This window comes from Tachypleus tridentatus, chromosome 12 (genome assembly GCF_004210375.1).
Source record: "Tachypleus tridentatus isolate NWPU-2018 chromosome 12, ASM421037v1, whole genome shotgun sequence".
Taxonomy (NCBI): domain Eukaryota; kingdom Metazoa; phylum Arthropoda; class Merostomata; order Xiphosura; family Limulidae; genus Tachypleus; species Tachypleus tridentatus.
The window spans coordinates 13,076,069-13,094,645 of NC_134836.1; the positions used below are offsets into that span (position 1 = coordinate 13,076,069).

The 18,577-nt window shown below is 32.7% G+C and overlaps 1 protein-coding gene across 19 annotated transcripts in view; it reads right to left on the reverse strand.

The window, feature by feature from the left end:
- LOC143234840 (uncharacterized) overlaps positions 1-18,577 on the reverse strand; it is a 94,676-nt gene that overhangs the window by 38,250 nt on the left and 37,849 nt on the right. For 3 of the 19 annotated variants that reach the window (XR_013018819.1, XR_013018820.1, XR_013018818.1), the window contains one exon: positions 962-2,385. The exons of 8 other annotated variants lie outside the window; for them this stretch is intronic. Coding sequence is in view for 6 of the 11 variants with exons in the window: in XM_076472499.1 (XP_076328614.1) it covers positions 2,275-2,385 (111 nt within the window). In the remaining 5 variants the exon portion in view is untranslated. Of the gene's footprint in view, positions 1-718; positions 2,420-18,577 lie in introns of those variants that run through there. 8 more of the 19 variants (XM_076472499.1, XM_076472500.1, XM_076472501.1 and 5 more) reach the window with 5 other exon arrangements.

The window sequence follows — 18,577 nt, forward strand, 5'->3', positions numbered from 1 at the left end:
GGTTTGCAAGTTAACCCTTTTGCAACAGGTCATGGGTCAAAGAACACGTCATTGCATTTGATAGACTTGAATTCAAAATTTTGTTGAACTACTAGTTTATAAATTTATGTCAATAAAATTTAATTAGAAAACCCTTTGAAACAGAAGAAGGATAATTATATCCTCTTTTCAAATTTATAATTTGACCACAACACCTGTAAGACAGAAGATGAACAATTTCAAGACGCACTGTTTTCAAATTTAATATAATAATAATGACTTGTGTAAAAAGAAATTTAAAAATGTATGACTTGTACAAATATAGTATTTCTGAGAAGTACAAACACCAGGATTTTTCATCTATTTATGATAATATTTATGAAAATGTTTATTAAGAAATCCAACTGGAAAAACACGATAGTTGTAACAATATCTTTGAATATTTTTAACTTCAACTTATTTTGTAACAAAGGGAAGTCAGCTGACAACATAATACCAATATATCCTTAAAATATCATCATTACTGATGTTTTAGGAAAATTTTAAGTCTAATTTATTAAGACAGAGGGCCAAAAAACATTTGTAATTTTGCAACTACATCTCTGAACAAAACTCGATATATTACTAGTATCACTTTTAAATAATAACAAAATTTGAAATATATCAATACTTGTTATCTAAATCATTTTTACACTTAAATTTCAGCTTAGTGCTTTATAATCACATGCACAACATAGGCTTAATTTTACAAACATTTTATTTTCCAATGTGAAGGGCCCAATATCTGTTCTTGAACTTATACATAAAATTCTGATTCAGGATTTCTTACACAACAGAAACTTTTTCTATGTATGCATAAAAAAAAAAAAATTTTTATTTAAAAAAACTTAGCTTGATTCACTGAATATAACTTAAGAAAAAAAACAGCTCTACAAAAACAAGTTGAAGTACATGATAATCACTTATGAAAATTAGCCCTCACCTGCTTAATTTTCTCTCCAGTGTCCTTAAATAGCCCACAGTACATTATAAAAACATTCTAACTGCACGCACTGTTAGCATAACAAACACCTATAAAAGCATTTGATATGTTCATTTTACTTAAAAATATCAATACCATAAAAAAGGTGTCTACAACTTTTATAACATTTCACATTCTTTATTATATTAATGTCTGACAGCTGACAATCAAAACAACACAATTCACAATGAATAACTTTTATTTTACTGTTAAAAATTATAACCAAGTCCTGCAGTCTTCCATTACAATAAAAATCAATTAATCTAATATATAGATTTTAAGAAGAATAAAATATTCACCTATCACTTTTCTTAACAGAAAGAAAGTATTAATTAGCAATACTGTTACATAAGCAATAATGTTTGATTGGCTACAACTACCAACTTACCATTATTTCATAAATAAAGAGTCTGTTTATATTCTTTTCACATTAATACAGATGGATATTTAAAATCTTTACAAGTATATATTTATACAGTATTATCTGACTGACACTTAAAAAAATCACCAGTATCAAAATCTGTTACCAAATTATTATTTCTATTTCTAATGAAATTACACAAAAAATTTATATGTATTGTCAAAAAACCATTTTTTTTTGTTAAGTTTCATCTGTAGTGACAAAGTTTTATTTGTAATGTCACAGGTTATATGCAGTAACACAGAGGCCTTATTTGTAATGACAGAATTAAATTTTTAATTCTCATTTATCTTGGTAACGTTGTCATTGTTAACAAACACTTGGAAGTTTCACAAACAAAAGTCACTACAAGAAAACATCTTGCTACCAGTATTTTTGGCCCCTCTCAATACAGAATGAATTGTGTAAAAAACTTGAAAGTAATTTTGCTTCTGAAAATATGCAGACTACTAGAAATGAAATATTTTACTAGAGCTTTAGATTAAACTAAAAATATTAAACATTATGATAGAAGAAATAACTTTTTGCAGTGTGTTAAAAAACACATTTCTTTGGGAATTCTTACTCAAGATTTAAAAATTATAATAATTTTTCTAAACAAAAAATAAAGAGGTAAACTGAAATTATTTAGTTAATAAAATTAATACTGAAATTAATAGAGAATCTAGATAAGCAAAAAAGAAAATTTAAATTTTGATATTAAGAGCTACAACTTCTTAAGAATACCACATAAGTGAACTCTTCAAATCTGACAGGTCTTAGATTATTCTACCCCTTTTTTTTTTTTCAGAGAAATAAAATAGCTCTTAATCCACAACCAAAATAAGCATCCCATAAACTTTCCAGTCTGGTTTCAATGAAGATTGTGTTCTGAACTTTCAGTAAGTTTGGTTAGGTGGTTGAGCTTGTTGGTAAGTGCTAAAATGTAAGCTTCATGGATTTTTGTTAGAATGCTGTCTTCATTCTGTTAAAGGATAAACAGGCCTTAATTTAAGTACCTGTCAAATGCTAACATTATAAAACATTCTCCAACCTATTTTCAATAGTGCAAATTATCTTTAACAAATAAAAGCAGTATATATATATACACACACACACACACACACACACACACACCAGTTACACATGAATGTTACTGATAAGAATCTCCTAGTGAACACTAGGTAAACATTTAAATATTAATGTGGACTATTCACTCATACACAGTTTTAATTTCCAAACTTTACTTATAATTTTCCACACATTATATCAAAATTCTGGCATACTAGTTTCTTAAACAAGAATGCATTCATACACGAGCTCCTTTAGAAACTGTGCATTTTGCAACACACTTCCTCCTTCTTCAGATTATTTTGAAATCCACTAACATGCTCTCAAAACCAAAGGGATGAAAAACATCTGTTTAAGTTGATTTAAAAAAAAATATTTCTCTCCTATAAACAAACAGAAATTTTATGGGCAAGTGGAGGAAAAAAATCATTAACTATAATTCTTTGCAGTATAAGAAGTTTTTCTTTTTTCTAAGTGAAATAGGCAAAAGTGAGAAATTCTGTGACAAAGTTTCATAAATTGTTGGGTTTTCTATAAAAATGTTATGGAATACTTTTCTGTACTTATAATAGATACTTCTAACCAACATAATAGGTTCCCTCATTCATTGCTGTCATTGTTTGCACAATTTTCACTACCCACTAAAGCAATGGTATTCCTGCCAACTTCCATGTTTACTCATGGTACAGCTACACTGTAGCATGCAAATGAGCTTGTGCCAACCCACCTCCCTCTATACTGTATAAACCAATCTTTACTTTGAAATTAGGCAAAAAAGAAGCAACAAAAGTGGTGAGGATGGATGGGAAGTGTGAGAAAAGGTAAGTATATAAATTTTCAGTCTAAGAAAACTGTAACTTTTGATATAATATCTTAGCTCGTTTCACATAATAGCTAAAATGCCACATTGAACTGGTAAAGGGACCAGTGCAAAAACATTATCTAGGTAAGCATCCTTTGAAAAGCATCCAAAGTGAGCCCATGGAGTGTGAAACTTCAATACAGAAGTCTAAGGCAGTCTACACATCTGTACCAGGTATACTCTCTGCCCATTGTGGAGATACATCACTAAATAAACCAGAAAAGATACACATCCAATGCATAACTGGATGCTCCAAATGGTAGAGAGAAGCTATGGCACACAAGATAATACTGAGTTGGTTAATTCTAGTCTGAAAATAGGCAACATTGGGTATCTATCATCCAGTCTATAATAGGAAAAAGGTCCCCACCAATTTTATCTCAAGACAAGGAATGAGAACAGAAAATGGCTTTGATTGTACCATCTTAGCCAGGGCACTTGTGCAGACCCAGTATACAACTAACATCAGGACATCAAGGAACCCAACATCCAGGCAATGGTAGGAAAGGGGAATGTAATGTAGTCAACTCCATTCTAAAACCTGACAGTGTTACAAATGTATTATCCAGTTTATAGTAGGAAGATGATTACTCTTCCAGCCACATATGTGAGGACTTATACTGGCTGGTTCTGCTCTAATACAACACCAAACCAGGAGATGGTAGGATGAAAGACAACAACCAAGCAAAACATTTGTGGGAGATCATCTCCAGCTCAAAATCAGAGGGGATTAGGAATTTTCTTCCATTCCCTAATAGGAGGTTTCACACAATTTAAACTGACAAAATATCACCTCCCTTTCTCAACTGAGTACAAACTAGCATATTCAAGAATATGACTCTATGGTCCACCACCTCAGCAGCTAGTAGCTGGTAAGTGGCAGACTTCCATACTCCACTTAAAACAACAGGTGAACACACAACCATATTCTTAAAAGCAAGAAGGATGGGCAGCTACCTGGACATCTCTTTACTCATGATAAACCAAGATTTAGTGTAGTCTGGAATGAACTTGAATTATGAAGCAAAACACTGCAAGGAAACCTCTAGTAGTCTTGTGGAGCATCCCATCTCAACAGTAAGCATTACAAACCTTAATGGCCATACAGTGCAGATTTATGGGCTAGTGTATCTGGACAGGCATCACTCACCACAGAACAGGATCCAATGAGGAAAATATGCCACAGTAATATAAATAAATAGAAAAATGCTCACCTACTCATAGATGAACTGAGGTGCATAATATGGCAATTACTAGTATCTGGTATCTCATGGAGAAAAAAATGGCCACATAAGGAAAATAATAAGAAGTAAAGGTGTGGTCCATATGTCAGCCTAGATGATTTCCTATGATGGGTAATGGAAATGGGCTGCCAAGGAATGAGTGAGATGATCAAAAGGATGAAAAGGATAACTGGAATAAACAATGGAAATCAGAAGACAAGAAAGAATAGGCCAACTGAATAGTATGTCAAATGCAATTTGTAAGAGTAATAGGGGAGAGGTCTCATGTAAATAAAGGGTTCCAATGGATAAACAGACAGGAACCATGGAAGGAAGAAGCTATGCAACATAATACCAGATAGTATAAACAGGGCAGAAAAGACAATCAGAATTGGAGCAGAAATGCAAATGAGAAATGGAATGGAGAAAATAGGTGCAAATTGATATTACTTTCACAAGCTGTCATTGTCCTGCAAGAAAATCTGTGATGTACTTACAATAAAACATAGAAGTGGTGGAAATGAATGTGAGAAACACAGAGTGAAAATATTTAAATGATGACAACCACAAGCAAAAATGAGCAAAAAATATATTTTTGTAAGGGTACAGGGTACAGAGAATTACAATGAGGTTCCAACATGGAAGAAGCATAGGATGAGGTGGACAAAGAAGCTAAAAGGAGCAAAACAAAAGGAAGAAGATTGGAGAAGAAAAGGGGAAAATGGAAGATAATAAATGATGCTACCCTACAATCAGCAACAGTAGATACTGATAAACTCTTGTCAAATAGCTAGGTAACAAATTTGGAGATGTGAGGAGCACTAAAATGAGAAGGGAGGTAACCATGGTACAGAAATCAAAGGCTGAAAATGCCATTTTCTCTGATAAATCATTAGCTGTGAAGGACAGAATGAAAGAAAAATTAGGGATCTACATGAACAGAGAATCCAGACCACCCTGCAATGGACCAAGCAAAAGCCATGTGCAAAGCTGGAAATGAGTTGATGGTGGGATGACAAAAAGATGACTGAGGCTGCTGAAGAATGAAGCAAGAAAGTGGTAGGTAGTGGCAATGGAGGTGATGATGAAAGAAGAGTAAGAACCAGAAACCATAGTTTAGTAAGCCAGAAAATAGCAATGAGAACAACTTGACATGGACTGATTTAGATATTGGATGAAACCTGAGGTAAGAGGTAGATAGATGGGAAAGCACAAAGATAAAGGTTAGATCAATTCTGACTGAAGATATCTTATTACCAAAGTCAAAGGATGTGGTACCAAGGGCCAGTAATGGGGTAATTTGGAATTGAGGTGGATGGCAAATGCATCCAGAAGTGCACAACTACTGAAATATATAGGGATGTAGTGACCACTCCATGGGGAGAATCTTCGTGGGACAAGACAAGCATTCCACAATAAGGTTCAGAACACCCAGGACATGACACACTAGTAGGCGTATGTGATATGTAAGGGATCAGAAGAGGAATTTTAATGTTCAATAACACAATGTATGTGAATGGGTGCTCCCTTGTTGATTGACTTAAAGACAATGATCAAACTCTCAGAATGAATCATGACCATTTTGCCTTTTCCAAAAGTAGAATGTCAAGTACAAAAGGATAACAATGCATACTACATTTAAATGCAACATTTTATGCTTTCCTTAGTTCAGTGATGTTGAGAAAACCCACTTGTAGAGAAATATCCTTAGTTCAGTTATATCGTCAAGCCCATAATTAATTAACTTTATAACCAATAACTTTAATTCAGTACTATTCAAGGACTGTATTAATTTTTTCTCATCCCTGAAAAGATACACCAAACAAACCACATCCCTTGTATGAATTGTCTCTTATATGCCTGCAACTGACAAATTATCCTTTAACACCAAAACTATAACTAATACAAAAAAAAATCACTTAGCACACACACACTAAACAGAAAACTAAGATAGCAACAAAAATCTCAATTTAAATCTTTTAACTTAAACCACAAGTTAAACAAAACAGAAATTTTGACAATAACAATCATAAACAAAGACACGTTATACAAAACTCATTGGACTGTACAGACCCAGATTAACATTAGCATAAGTTATTTTTAAATACACTTACATGCAAGAACAAAATATTGAACTAAAATATATCAAACTAGCTCTTTACAAAATTCGAAGAATATGCCACTGAGATGTAAGATTTAAACTGCAGTTTTCATTAAACTCCTTATGCAAAATACAAACAGGAACAAATATAGCAAATAACCAAAAATTAATAACCAACATACACTCATATAATGCAAAACCAAAGAAGAATCCTTTTCATACAGATGGTTAAGATTCACAAAACAAAATTTATTTTATATGACTTAAATTAGCTGATGATGAAGGTAAATGTATTTCAGGCAGCTTGTGTTCACAGCTTTAAGTCTTTCTGTGAAGAAGGGCTTTTTTATTTACTTGTTTTAGAACATGACTAGTATTGAAAAGAAATACCAATAATAAACCTAAAAACAAATACAGCATGCCACATGTACTCACTCCTGTTGTATTGACAGCTGTTTATAGAGTGATCAGGTTCTGCTTCAAATTAATCCCTTTTATTGATATTGGAGAAGCAGAAAGGCTCAGCTAAATAGCACTGGCTTGGCATTTGAACAACAAAGAGAGTTGACAACTCCAAGTGCAAGATATCTTATCATTGGCTTAAATTCATCAATAATTGACTTCTTGCTGGAATTCTGCTGTATAGTATACTTTGCTTAGGACATGACTTTTCATGGTGTCTACAGAAACTTGAATGTTTCAGCATATGACAACAAAATATCAGTTGGAGAATAACACAAGTCACAAGTATCAACTATTTGATATCACAAAGCAAAAGTTCAAACTGAACATGTAAGGTCTGGTAAATTCTAACTGTTCAAAATGTCACCTAGATGTGCATTTTAAAATAGAAACATAACTGCATGATTACAATCATTGCACCTGTAAAATAAACAGGAATTTCTATGGGATTCACACATGATTGTACTGTAATGTCTTGAACTATGTGGTTAACAAAAGGCTTCACTTGGATTCTGCTTGACAAATATCATATTGTCCTCTGTTTCCATCTCCATAACAACAAGTAGCAAAATTAAATCCAACATACATACACTGATTTTCATTTTTCACCTTTATACTTCACTAAAACTTCCACCGACTTTCCTTACGAACTTTCTTCTACTTACAAGCTTAATACTAGTTATGTTTTATCTTGCAGGTCTGCTTTCCACCTCACCCTAGTACACTTACATAATAATTTTCAATGCATTTTATACTGTGCCATGTACTGAAACAATGCAGGGAAAATATTTATATTATAGGTTCTGAATTCTGCATAAAACTATCAGAGGGTTATCTGTGCTAGTCCATTACTAATTTAGTAGTAACGGACTAGAAGGAAGGCACCATCCACTACGAACTGTTGAGCTATTATTTTAAAAATGATAGTGAGATTGAGTGTTATAAGTCCCACAGCTGAAAGGGTAAGCAAGTTTGTACCAGAGATTTGAGCCTGCAACCTACAGGTTGCAAGTTGAGCACCATAAACACCAGGAAACATTTCAATTTGCTGCATATTTCAATCTGCACAAAAATACTATCGCAATAAAATAAAACTGGGAATACAAAGCTTATATTTGTTCAGATATTCAAGGTATTGTCTGTGAATTTCATATGATACTGTTAATTTCACCCACTCAAATATTTCAATTTAATCTGATATACCTTCTGTCTCAATGAAAAGCAACTGGTATGAAACTATTTTCTCTTATAGTGTGAATCACCCCACTACTCTTATCCTTCCATGAGTATTCATTTCCTGCCAAGTATTTCAATGTCAAAATTGAAACATTCTCTCACAAGTATTAATAAAAATAGCATTTGCAGCATATCTTCAAATAACATTTTACATGTTAGTAATCACAAATAATTTTATTGCAAATTCTTAACATCTAGATAAAAGCATTTATTTTAGTTCATATGTACCTTAATAATGGTGTTCATCACATAATTGATTCAATTTTGTTATGCATCACTTATGAATCATTTCATGTAATATCCTTACCATGTGTAGAGCTACATAAACATATTTATTTAGACACATACATTACAACATATGCTTATGTTTATTACAAGTCATCACATAGCTTTAAAAGACTGTCTTCTGCTTCCATATGAATAACTTTGTGATTGATGCAGGCTACTGTTTGAAGCTTGTGTATTTTCTTTTTAGGCATCATTAAACAAATAATCACAAACAGAATTCAGCTGAACTAAAGAATTTTGAGCTAAAATTCTCATAAGTTGGGATTAATATTTGTGTGGCTATTACAGTATATGTCAATATACATTTAAATGAAATACAACTCTCTCACTGCATGTACCTCCTTTTTGTCACCAATTTTTAAACTATATGGACATTGAAACGCTTTTCTTTCAGCTTCAACTGTATTCAAGACAATTAGTAGGTCACCACTAACAGTTTTGTGGACTTTTGGAGCCAAGTCTTTCCTCTAAGTTTGACACTTTTTTATATGATACATTTTCAATGACCAATAAGAACTTTCATCTCTTTCCTCCTTATATTCAGGACTGTGAAATGATAAAAAGAGTGACTACTTTCATTTGACTTCATTACTTCCCCACCTTACTATTTATTTAGTTCACTAGTGCCATCAGTCATGTCCAGACACAGATGACTGGCATAGTACAATGCAATTTTGAGGACTCCTTGACCATTGTAGCTTTACCATTAATGAACAAAGAAATCACATTACAAGATGGATTCTGTCCAGTTGAAGAAAGAGACTTCCATGTTGCTGGCACACACCAAAGCCAATCAGTCTCCACTTTGGTGTATTTATTGCTTCATTGTTGTGTTATAGCAGCACTTTTCTGTCATATGAAGGTACTTCCAAGATGTTGATACACAAAAATATGCATACTTACCAGCAAGAATCTAAATGACTGCACATTTTCTTGTTGATATTTTACATGTCTGCTCTATGTAAAGAACAACTTGTCATATGTAAAGAGAATGAGATATTAGCATGTTTAGTAAACATATTATAATAGTTAACCTTTGCTCAGGATAAAAGTTCCTCCTAGTTGGTTTAGCCAGGATAACCATATGCTTCTTAATCTATACTATCATGTTTCTTAAACCATCAGTCAGGGGAGAAGGACATGTATTCACTACATTAAACACTTTATTTAACTAAGAGAAAATACTGCTGTTAAAGGTAGCTCCATGATCCATGATGATCTCTTCAAGTGCTTCAAATTGGTCTCTTCAATGCTTTAACTATGCATCAGCCTTGGCTTGTGTGGATATATCAATTAGCATATAAGCCTCTGCCTACCATGTGAAGTAGAAGCATATAAAAGAACCTTCTTCTGTCTTGAGGAATGGACCAGCAAAATCCTGGGCTCTTCAGAGGAGAATCAACAATTCTTTGCTGAAGTTTATCATATTTTTTAGCTGGATGACATACATATTGATGTTCAAACCAATGATGAAATTCTTAACTGGAATGCAGTCATAACAACTGTTGTGGACTGTTAGCACTTTATCTACATCTGTACTACACTCTTCAATCTGAAACAGATGTGCTTTACTTTGTTGCATGGCAAAGAACACTTACACTTCATAGAGCTCCTAAAGTATTAACTGTGGCATTCCTCTTGTGAAATTTCCTACCGTATGTTTTGTAGACATTATAGCTAGTAAAGGTCTTAATTTTCACACACTGTTCAGAAACTGGACCATGAAAGAATGGATATACAAGGTCTTTCTGTCTGGTTAGATGATTTTTCTGTGTATCCATGTTGTGAGCCACGATGATGCTGTATAATTAAATCACACTTTTGCAACATTGTTATCCAGCATGCTATCATTCTTATGAGGGTTTTTACAGTTCAATAATCAGTCAAGGCTACATAGGCCATTCAAACAGTGAACTTTACATATCAAATGTAATGCTGAAAATGTTTTACACAGATAACCACACTTCTCTCTTCAGTTTCTATGTTTAGGAGTCATAAATGTATAACTAGTGTACAAAATCATATATTCTATTCCATCCTGCAACTGTGACAACACTACTTTGACTCCATTATCATTACCATTGGTGTATGTTAGTAATTCACAAGCCTTTTCAGGATATATCAATAACAGGGCCTCTATTAAAGCATATTTCAGGGACTGGAATGCTTGTTCACACTCTTCACTCCCTTTAAAAATGCATCTCTACCTTAGTAAGAGCTGATAATGGTGAGGTTGTCTTGGAGACATTGTCCACAAGCTGTCAGTAACACAATGCAAAATCAAGAAATTTGCAGATCTAATGTTCAGATACAGGTTAAAGTCATGACATAATATTTAGAAACAACAAGGAACCTACTGATCCATCTAGGGCATCCCATTCACTAAAGTTAACTATCACTACTTTAGAAAAATCTGTGTAGACTTCTTTACCAATAATGTTACCAAAACATTTCATTACAATACAAATGAGCACACTATTTCTAGGTTTCAGTTTCAAGCCTGCTTTGTTTTTCCACTGGAATGCCATCTTTAGATTCTCACTGCATACTTAAATGTGTGAACAAAAATCAGGACATCAATAACATAGATTAAACATTTTTCCTATTGCATCCCTTTCATTCTAAGCTCTATTACCCTTTCAAAAGTTTCCAGCACATTACAAAGGCCAATTGACATGACATAAAACATTTGCAAGTCATCTATGATGCTAAAAGTAGTTTTAGCTCTACTTTTTTCATCCAATTTGAATTGCTAGTACCTGAATGCCGGAACTAACACATGCTGAATCAAGAGGCTCTATCCAAACATAGATCTATTCAAGGTAAGAGAAAGGTGTAAACACAAGTTATTACATTCAGGTCTAAAATTAATGAAGAAACTTAATTCACATTTCTTCTTCTTGAATATCACTATTGGAGATGATTGAGCACTCCCTGAATGCTATATTATTCCATTATTTAATGCCTACTGTATTTCAAAGCTGGCTACATCCCTATTGTTTTACATAATCCTACTCATTTAACTGTACATGCATCACCTGTACCTTTGTGATGTTGGGTGACTGTTTAACCAATCAGCCATCTGATCCCATAAATTAATTGGTGTATTCTCTAACAAGTTACTAAGTGGGTCATTCCAAGTTAAATCATCCAGATTTTGGAAAATTTTCCATGTGATCCTCTCAGAATGCCTTGAAAAAATTCACATGCAACTTTTTATGATTTAGCTAAAAATAGCCCTACTTCAGGCCACAGTCTGACCATGCCACCACCAGCCTTTTCAGATTTTTACCATATATTCTTACATGTCTGAATATGATCTACAAAAAAAAATCAGGATGATGTTCAACCTACTTTTTGCATTATAATTTTTTAAAGTATCCTCTGACCATACGTTTATTTTTAAAAACTTCAGTTCAGGTGTGTTACTGTGTGCAAATGTATCCATACAATTTTAAAAAATACCCATCTGAATTTTATGAATCCCACTGAAATATTCTAACATGTCTTTTACAATGTTAAAAAATAAATTTAAGAAACAAGAAAGAATTAATTCATTTCTGAACAAGTTTATTGACACAACTAGTTAGATCACATGGCAATGCAAATATATTGTGTATGCATTACAGTTATGCAGCTATGGCTGAGTTTAAGATTCATAATATAATAAATACAAAGGTAAATCAGATACAAAAAACCCAGTGCCACAACAGGGTATAACTGAGAAAAATTATAGTCACACCAAACTGCAATAATTGTGACAATAAAATGTTTCAAAAACTGCTTTGGCAATAAATTAGCCTTAACAACATCAAATAAACATTGCTTTGTTCAGATGGCTTGAATAAACTTCTGAAATTTGAGTTTGATTATGTTGAGATCACTTTGACTTAGAACACAGTGGCAAGCACTACTGCCTTGGACGGTAGGTGCACTTATCAGACAAAGAATATGTTGGAAAGGAATCCAACTTTCATCTTTACGTGACCTTGCAGGCCATGAGAACAGTTCGTTTCTTGATATCTTCATAAATGACACCAACACATCGAAATGTTCATCTGATCTATCTTTTATGTTTCCCACATATCATTCATGATCATATATGCATGCCACATATTTCCCTGGCTGATAATTGTCATTGCTATCATTAGACCCTATTTAAGCTGCTGCAGCATCACTTTCACTGCTACTACCAACAGTTACAACTGTGTACACATCATCATCTGATAGCCTTCTCATATACAATATGTTGGTAGAATGGGGAATAAAGTGCTCAAGCAGATCAAACTTTACACAGTTCTGCAGGATTGATTCCTGTTTGACAAGAAAGAACTGAATGCCCTGAATGTGGTTCTTTGCCCAGTGGTACATATCAGAGACACTTACAATTAGGCCTGGCATGGCCTAGAGCGTTAAGGCGTGCGCTTCGTAATCTGAGGGTCGCGGGTTCGCGCCCGAATCGCGCCAAACATGCTCGCCCTCCCAGCCGTGGGGGCGTTATAATGTGATGGTCAATCCCACTTTTCGTTGGTAAAAGAGTCGCCCAAGAGTTGGCTGTGGGTGGTGATGATTTTCCCTTTAGTCTTACACTCCTAAATTAGGGACGGCTAGCACAGATAGCCCTCGAGTAGCTCTGTGCGAAATTCCAAAAACAAACAAAACACTTACAATTGGATAAATTATTATTTTTCATAACCTTGATTTTTTTGAAGATCATGTTCAGAAATGTAAGAATATATGGTAAAGGCTGATTAGAATATTTCAATGGGATTCATAAATTATTTCAAAATTGTATGGATATATTTGCACACAGTAACACACCTGAATTGAAGTTTTTGTTTCAAGTAAAAAATGCATGGTCAGAAAATTATAACTTAAAAAGTAGGTTGAACACCGTCTTGATATTTTTGTAGATCATATTCATAGATGTAAAAATATATGATAAAAATATGAAAAGGCTGAATAACTGGTGACATGGTCAAACTGTGGCCTGAAATAGGGCTATTTTTAGCTAAATCATAAAAAGTTGCATCAACAAAATTTTTTACAGGAGATCTAATAGACATTTAATTACAACAATTGCTGATTTATCAACTGATATGTTATAGGAAATTTGAAAACAAAATTCAGCTTTGTGTCATATTAAGTCTTATTAGAGCTATGGCTTATTAAATAATCCAATGTTTTTTACAATTTTGGGTTTTCAGGTGATTTTACAGCCTCAATATGCAAATCCTAAGAGATAAACTTGGTTTGAGACCATTTTTGAATCCTGTGAGATTAATTCAGTCAGTGTAGCAAATTTCAGCTTTCTACCACCATTACTCTTGCAGCTTTAAACAGCTGAATTTGTCAAAAATAAAAAAAAAAATGAACTAAATTTTAAAGAGCTGTAAATCAGAAACTATTAGTGATATTCATCTAATCTTTGGTGATGTTTCATTATATGGGTAGATGAGCACATGTGAATTTTTTCAAGGCATTCTGTGGGGGTCACCTGTAGCCCCTGGATGATTTGACACGGAATGACCCAAGTTGCTTTTATTGCACTGAATATAAATTTTCAGCATAATTTTCAGTTCGTAATCTCATGTATTTACATCCACATATTTACTTTGGAACACAATCCTATCATCTTTACTAGGCCAATGCCCATTTCATTATGCAGCCAGATAATTAATAATTTTTAACTGCAGGACAACACTGGTATTTCATCCCAACTTGGACAGATTATTGCCCATGCTAATGTTGCCTGCTTTATGCACAACAAACAGTTTATTTAATCCTTTCTAGACAAATGATGGGTCAAAGGCTATGTCATCACATTTGTTGACCTGTATTCAAAATTTTACTGAACTAATATTTTATAAATTCATGTCATTAACTTTGGTATCAAATTGTAGATTGTAAGTCAGATTTTGATGTTATATATTATTTAATTTTTGATGTATGTCATATGGTATGTTGAATGCAGCACAGGCTCAAGTTAAATGTTTGCAATGTCAAAATACAAACTAAGGAGTTTTGTAAGAATTAGGAACTCAAATTACTGGTATTGAAGAACTAGAATATAAGACATTAGGTTGTCCAGAAATAAATGTTGGAATTCTTATGATGACATTTAGAAGCTGAATACTGAGTAACTTATTATTGGTTAGATGGTTTAATCCAACGTTTGTCACTTACAAGGTGTCTACTGTTTCAACTTTTCTCAAAGTAAGTTTCACAGCCCACAAGGCAGCATGGACAAGAAGAACTTTTGTCTGATTTTTCTCTACGACTTCAGCCAGCATTGATTCCAAAGGTTTTGACATGGAGATGAAAGTCTTGAAGATCATGAAGGTCGTGAAAGGAGGCCATCTTTAGATTAAAACACATTAAAGAAAGCAGTTGAAACAGGCCCTCGCACAACAGTACATGAGCTTGCAGAAAAGCTAGGCACAAGCAAATTAAGCATTGCCAACCACCCGAGTGCAATTGGAAAGTTGAAAAAGTTGAATAAATGGTTTCTGCATGAGCTGACTGAAGATCAACAAAATTTGCATTATGAGGCTTGTCAAGGATGATGCTCCCAAAATTGAACAAATTGGAAATCAAGGTTCTGCCTCATCCATCCTATTCCCCAAGACCTTTTCCCTACAGATTTTCATTTTTTCAAGCACTTCAACAACTTTTTGAACAATAAATGCTTTGAAAACCAAGCAGCTGCAAAAGAAGCTTTCAGGTTGTTTACTGACCACAGAAATTCTGACTTCCACAGCAGGGGCAAAAACAGCATTGTTACATGTTGAAAAGCAAATGGTGCTTATTTTGATTAAAGTACGTTTTACAACATTGGTTTATACTCTTCCAAACTTCACAGTTCAAAAACAACATTTATTTCTGGACAACCTAACACAAACTTCCTGTCTTTTCAAGTTACTGAGATATCATTTATGTAATGAATCAAACACAGTGGCCCTGCTCACCTCTTTCCATTTTGAAAAACAGTACTTTATATACAATTACTTCTATATATGACGTGAATAAACAACTAAAATTCAGAATATCTCCCTAGTGGTTTTCTCAGCTATTTACAAATAAAATTATATGATCTCTTCCTTCTAAGACAAACGTTTGTAGTGATAATTTGAGTCTTTAGTCTGTTTGAGATTTCATTTTTTTCTTTCCTAAATACAGCTTAATTACTAAACTTGACAAATTATACTGGAATTATATGGTATGAATATGGTAATTTATGATTTTTTGGTTATTTAACTGTATATGTAAGACCAAACAAAAATGTTTTCATTTTACATCTTCCAAATTTTCTTAATGTTTAACAACCTATGATAAGTAGCAACCAAGTAGAAAGGATGTAACTAGAATAAATGACACTTTGCTTTACTTTTTTATTTACTGTTCTATGTTTTAAGAAAAATAAGAATAAAAATGTATTTATAAATAGTAATAATGTATTATAACTGAAATGTTATTGTATTTTACAAAATACTAGCACACTGAAACACAATTAAGACAGGTTGCTTGTAAACATCAGTTTTATATTATTAGATACAATAACATGAGTGCACATACACCTTATCATTGTAAATTCTGTTAGCCTGCAACAGGTGAAAAGTCAATATAATAAAAATAAAACATATATATAAATGTACAATGTTATGACATTTAGCTATTTAGACTAAACATTTGTGGTTTTGAGCTATAACTTGTAGTCATTCTAGAAAAAAAAAGTATAATTTATATCTATTTCTTAATATTTTATGGTGATTACAAGATTGGTCAAGTGTTCTGAACAAGTTCAGAGATTCTAATTAAAATATGAAAATAGCAGATCAAATTAAAAGTTTTTCTTACAAAATATTTGATAGTTATCTGTACATTATAAAGATTTTACATGTGAAATTTGAAAATTTTCTAATGTATAAAAGTATTTTTAAATTTTAAAATGAAAATTACTCTGCATTCTGGATAATCAACATTCTGAAAGAAAAATTTGTGAAAATTTTTAATTAAAAAATCTTAATTCAAAAAACCTGATATTTTGTGTATGAAAGACTTGTGATGTTTACCAATAATATGCAAAATTTTGTAAATATATGCATACTTTATCATAAATCATAGCATAGTCACTGTCATGGTTATCATCTGGGTGGATTCCACTCAACCCATAATGAAAGGGTTAAAGTGTGGGCCCAATAACCATGTTATATGGCAACAACACACTATATGTTGTCAGTAGTAAATAACAGAGCATTGCTCGTATACATGGGGAACATGCACTTAAGCAAACATCTGTTCCTTGTAGTGGTGGTCATTCTGGCTGACAATGGAGATCTTAATTAGGAAACATCAGTTCATCTGTTGCATAGAAGAAACTGACTGACAAGTTCTGCAGTACAGCTATTCCACAAATGCTAATGCCAAAGCTATTATGGGCAATAACTACCTTCATTCCATAAGAAGACATAGTAGAAGCATGACTCTTACATTAACTCTTTCCATGCAGATCTTGTTGATGCTATCAATCATCCATTTCCAAACTACAGTCTGTAATGTTTTGTATATTTTCATAAAACGTTGATAGTTTTCAGTAAACATTACAAGTTATTTTGTACACAAAAAATTAGGTTTATTAATCATTCTTACTAAAGATTTATTCAGGAATATATGGAGTCAGAGTGTTATTTTGTTAAAATTAAAAGTATTTACCATTAGAAATTTCCAAATATAATTTATACAACTTATGAATTCTCTTAAATAAATATAAGTTAATAGTCAAACTTTATATATTATCTGTTATTTGCTCCACCATAACTCTATATAGACTACATGTAATTGCCATAAAAAGTATGAAAAAAATCTAAATTTCACTTTTTATCTTTCTAAAATAACTGCAGATTGTAACAGAAAACTGCAATTGTTTATCCTTTACAGCTTAAAGCTTGTATTGACTTACATCTGTTGATAGTTAATTCTGTTGTTTTTGCCCTTTGAATTGTGTCAAACTGATAATCCCTCCTCACATACTGAATGACAAAATACCAAACCTGCTTGTTAGCACACTTTGTAAAGAATTATTATTATTTTACCTATAACCTTATTTAATGAAATCAGTTTTATTTTTTATATTTTAATTATTTTCATATATGTGAAGAATAAGAAATATAGCATTTGCCTTTGACTTCTTGTTTTTGCTGTTTCATCTTAAACAGAAAGAGAAGCATCTATAAAAGGATAATGTTCTGGTCAAGAAGAAGAAAGAAAAACCAAAAGTAGTGATATTTTGATTCAACCACAAGGCAAAATTGGTCTGTAAGGAAGGGGAAAAAAAAGAGAGGGGTATCCAAAAAACCATGAACAAGACTCCACTGGTCCAGAAACCCACTAAAGGCAATGCATGTGAGTATAACCAAGAGGGATGAGAACTTTCAGAGAAGTCAATGCCTCCAAAAGAGAGAGAACCTCTGGTTGGTTGGTTGGTTGATTTGGTGTTTTATGGCATAAAGCAGCTAGGCTATCCCCACCAAACATCCAGTAAAAAGTTAAAATTAAATTTAGTAAAATTCATAAAAGGAAATTAAGGTGAAACAAAACAGTTTTAAAAAATATATAAATAGCATAAACCCAATGTTTACATCTAGTTTGCAACGTTAAGAGAAAAACTACAGTAATTCAAGTTGTAAAGGACATTCTGTAACATAATTGTAATTATCATAACTCGCCAGAAAAACTAACAGGTAAATATGAAAACAACCATCAGTCACTTGATTTGGCCATTCCAGTACTAGTTCCCAGTTATTTGACATTTATGGCTAGTTTGAAAAAGTAAAGTAATAAAACTTTTAAAAGACTTGTAGCAAAATTTTAATAATGACTTCCCAGGATGACTAACGGGTAGTTCAAACAGCAGTGTTAATCACCTGAAGTTGGC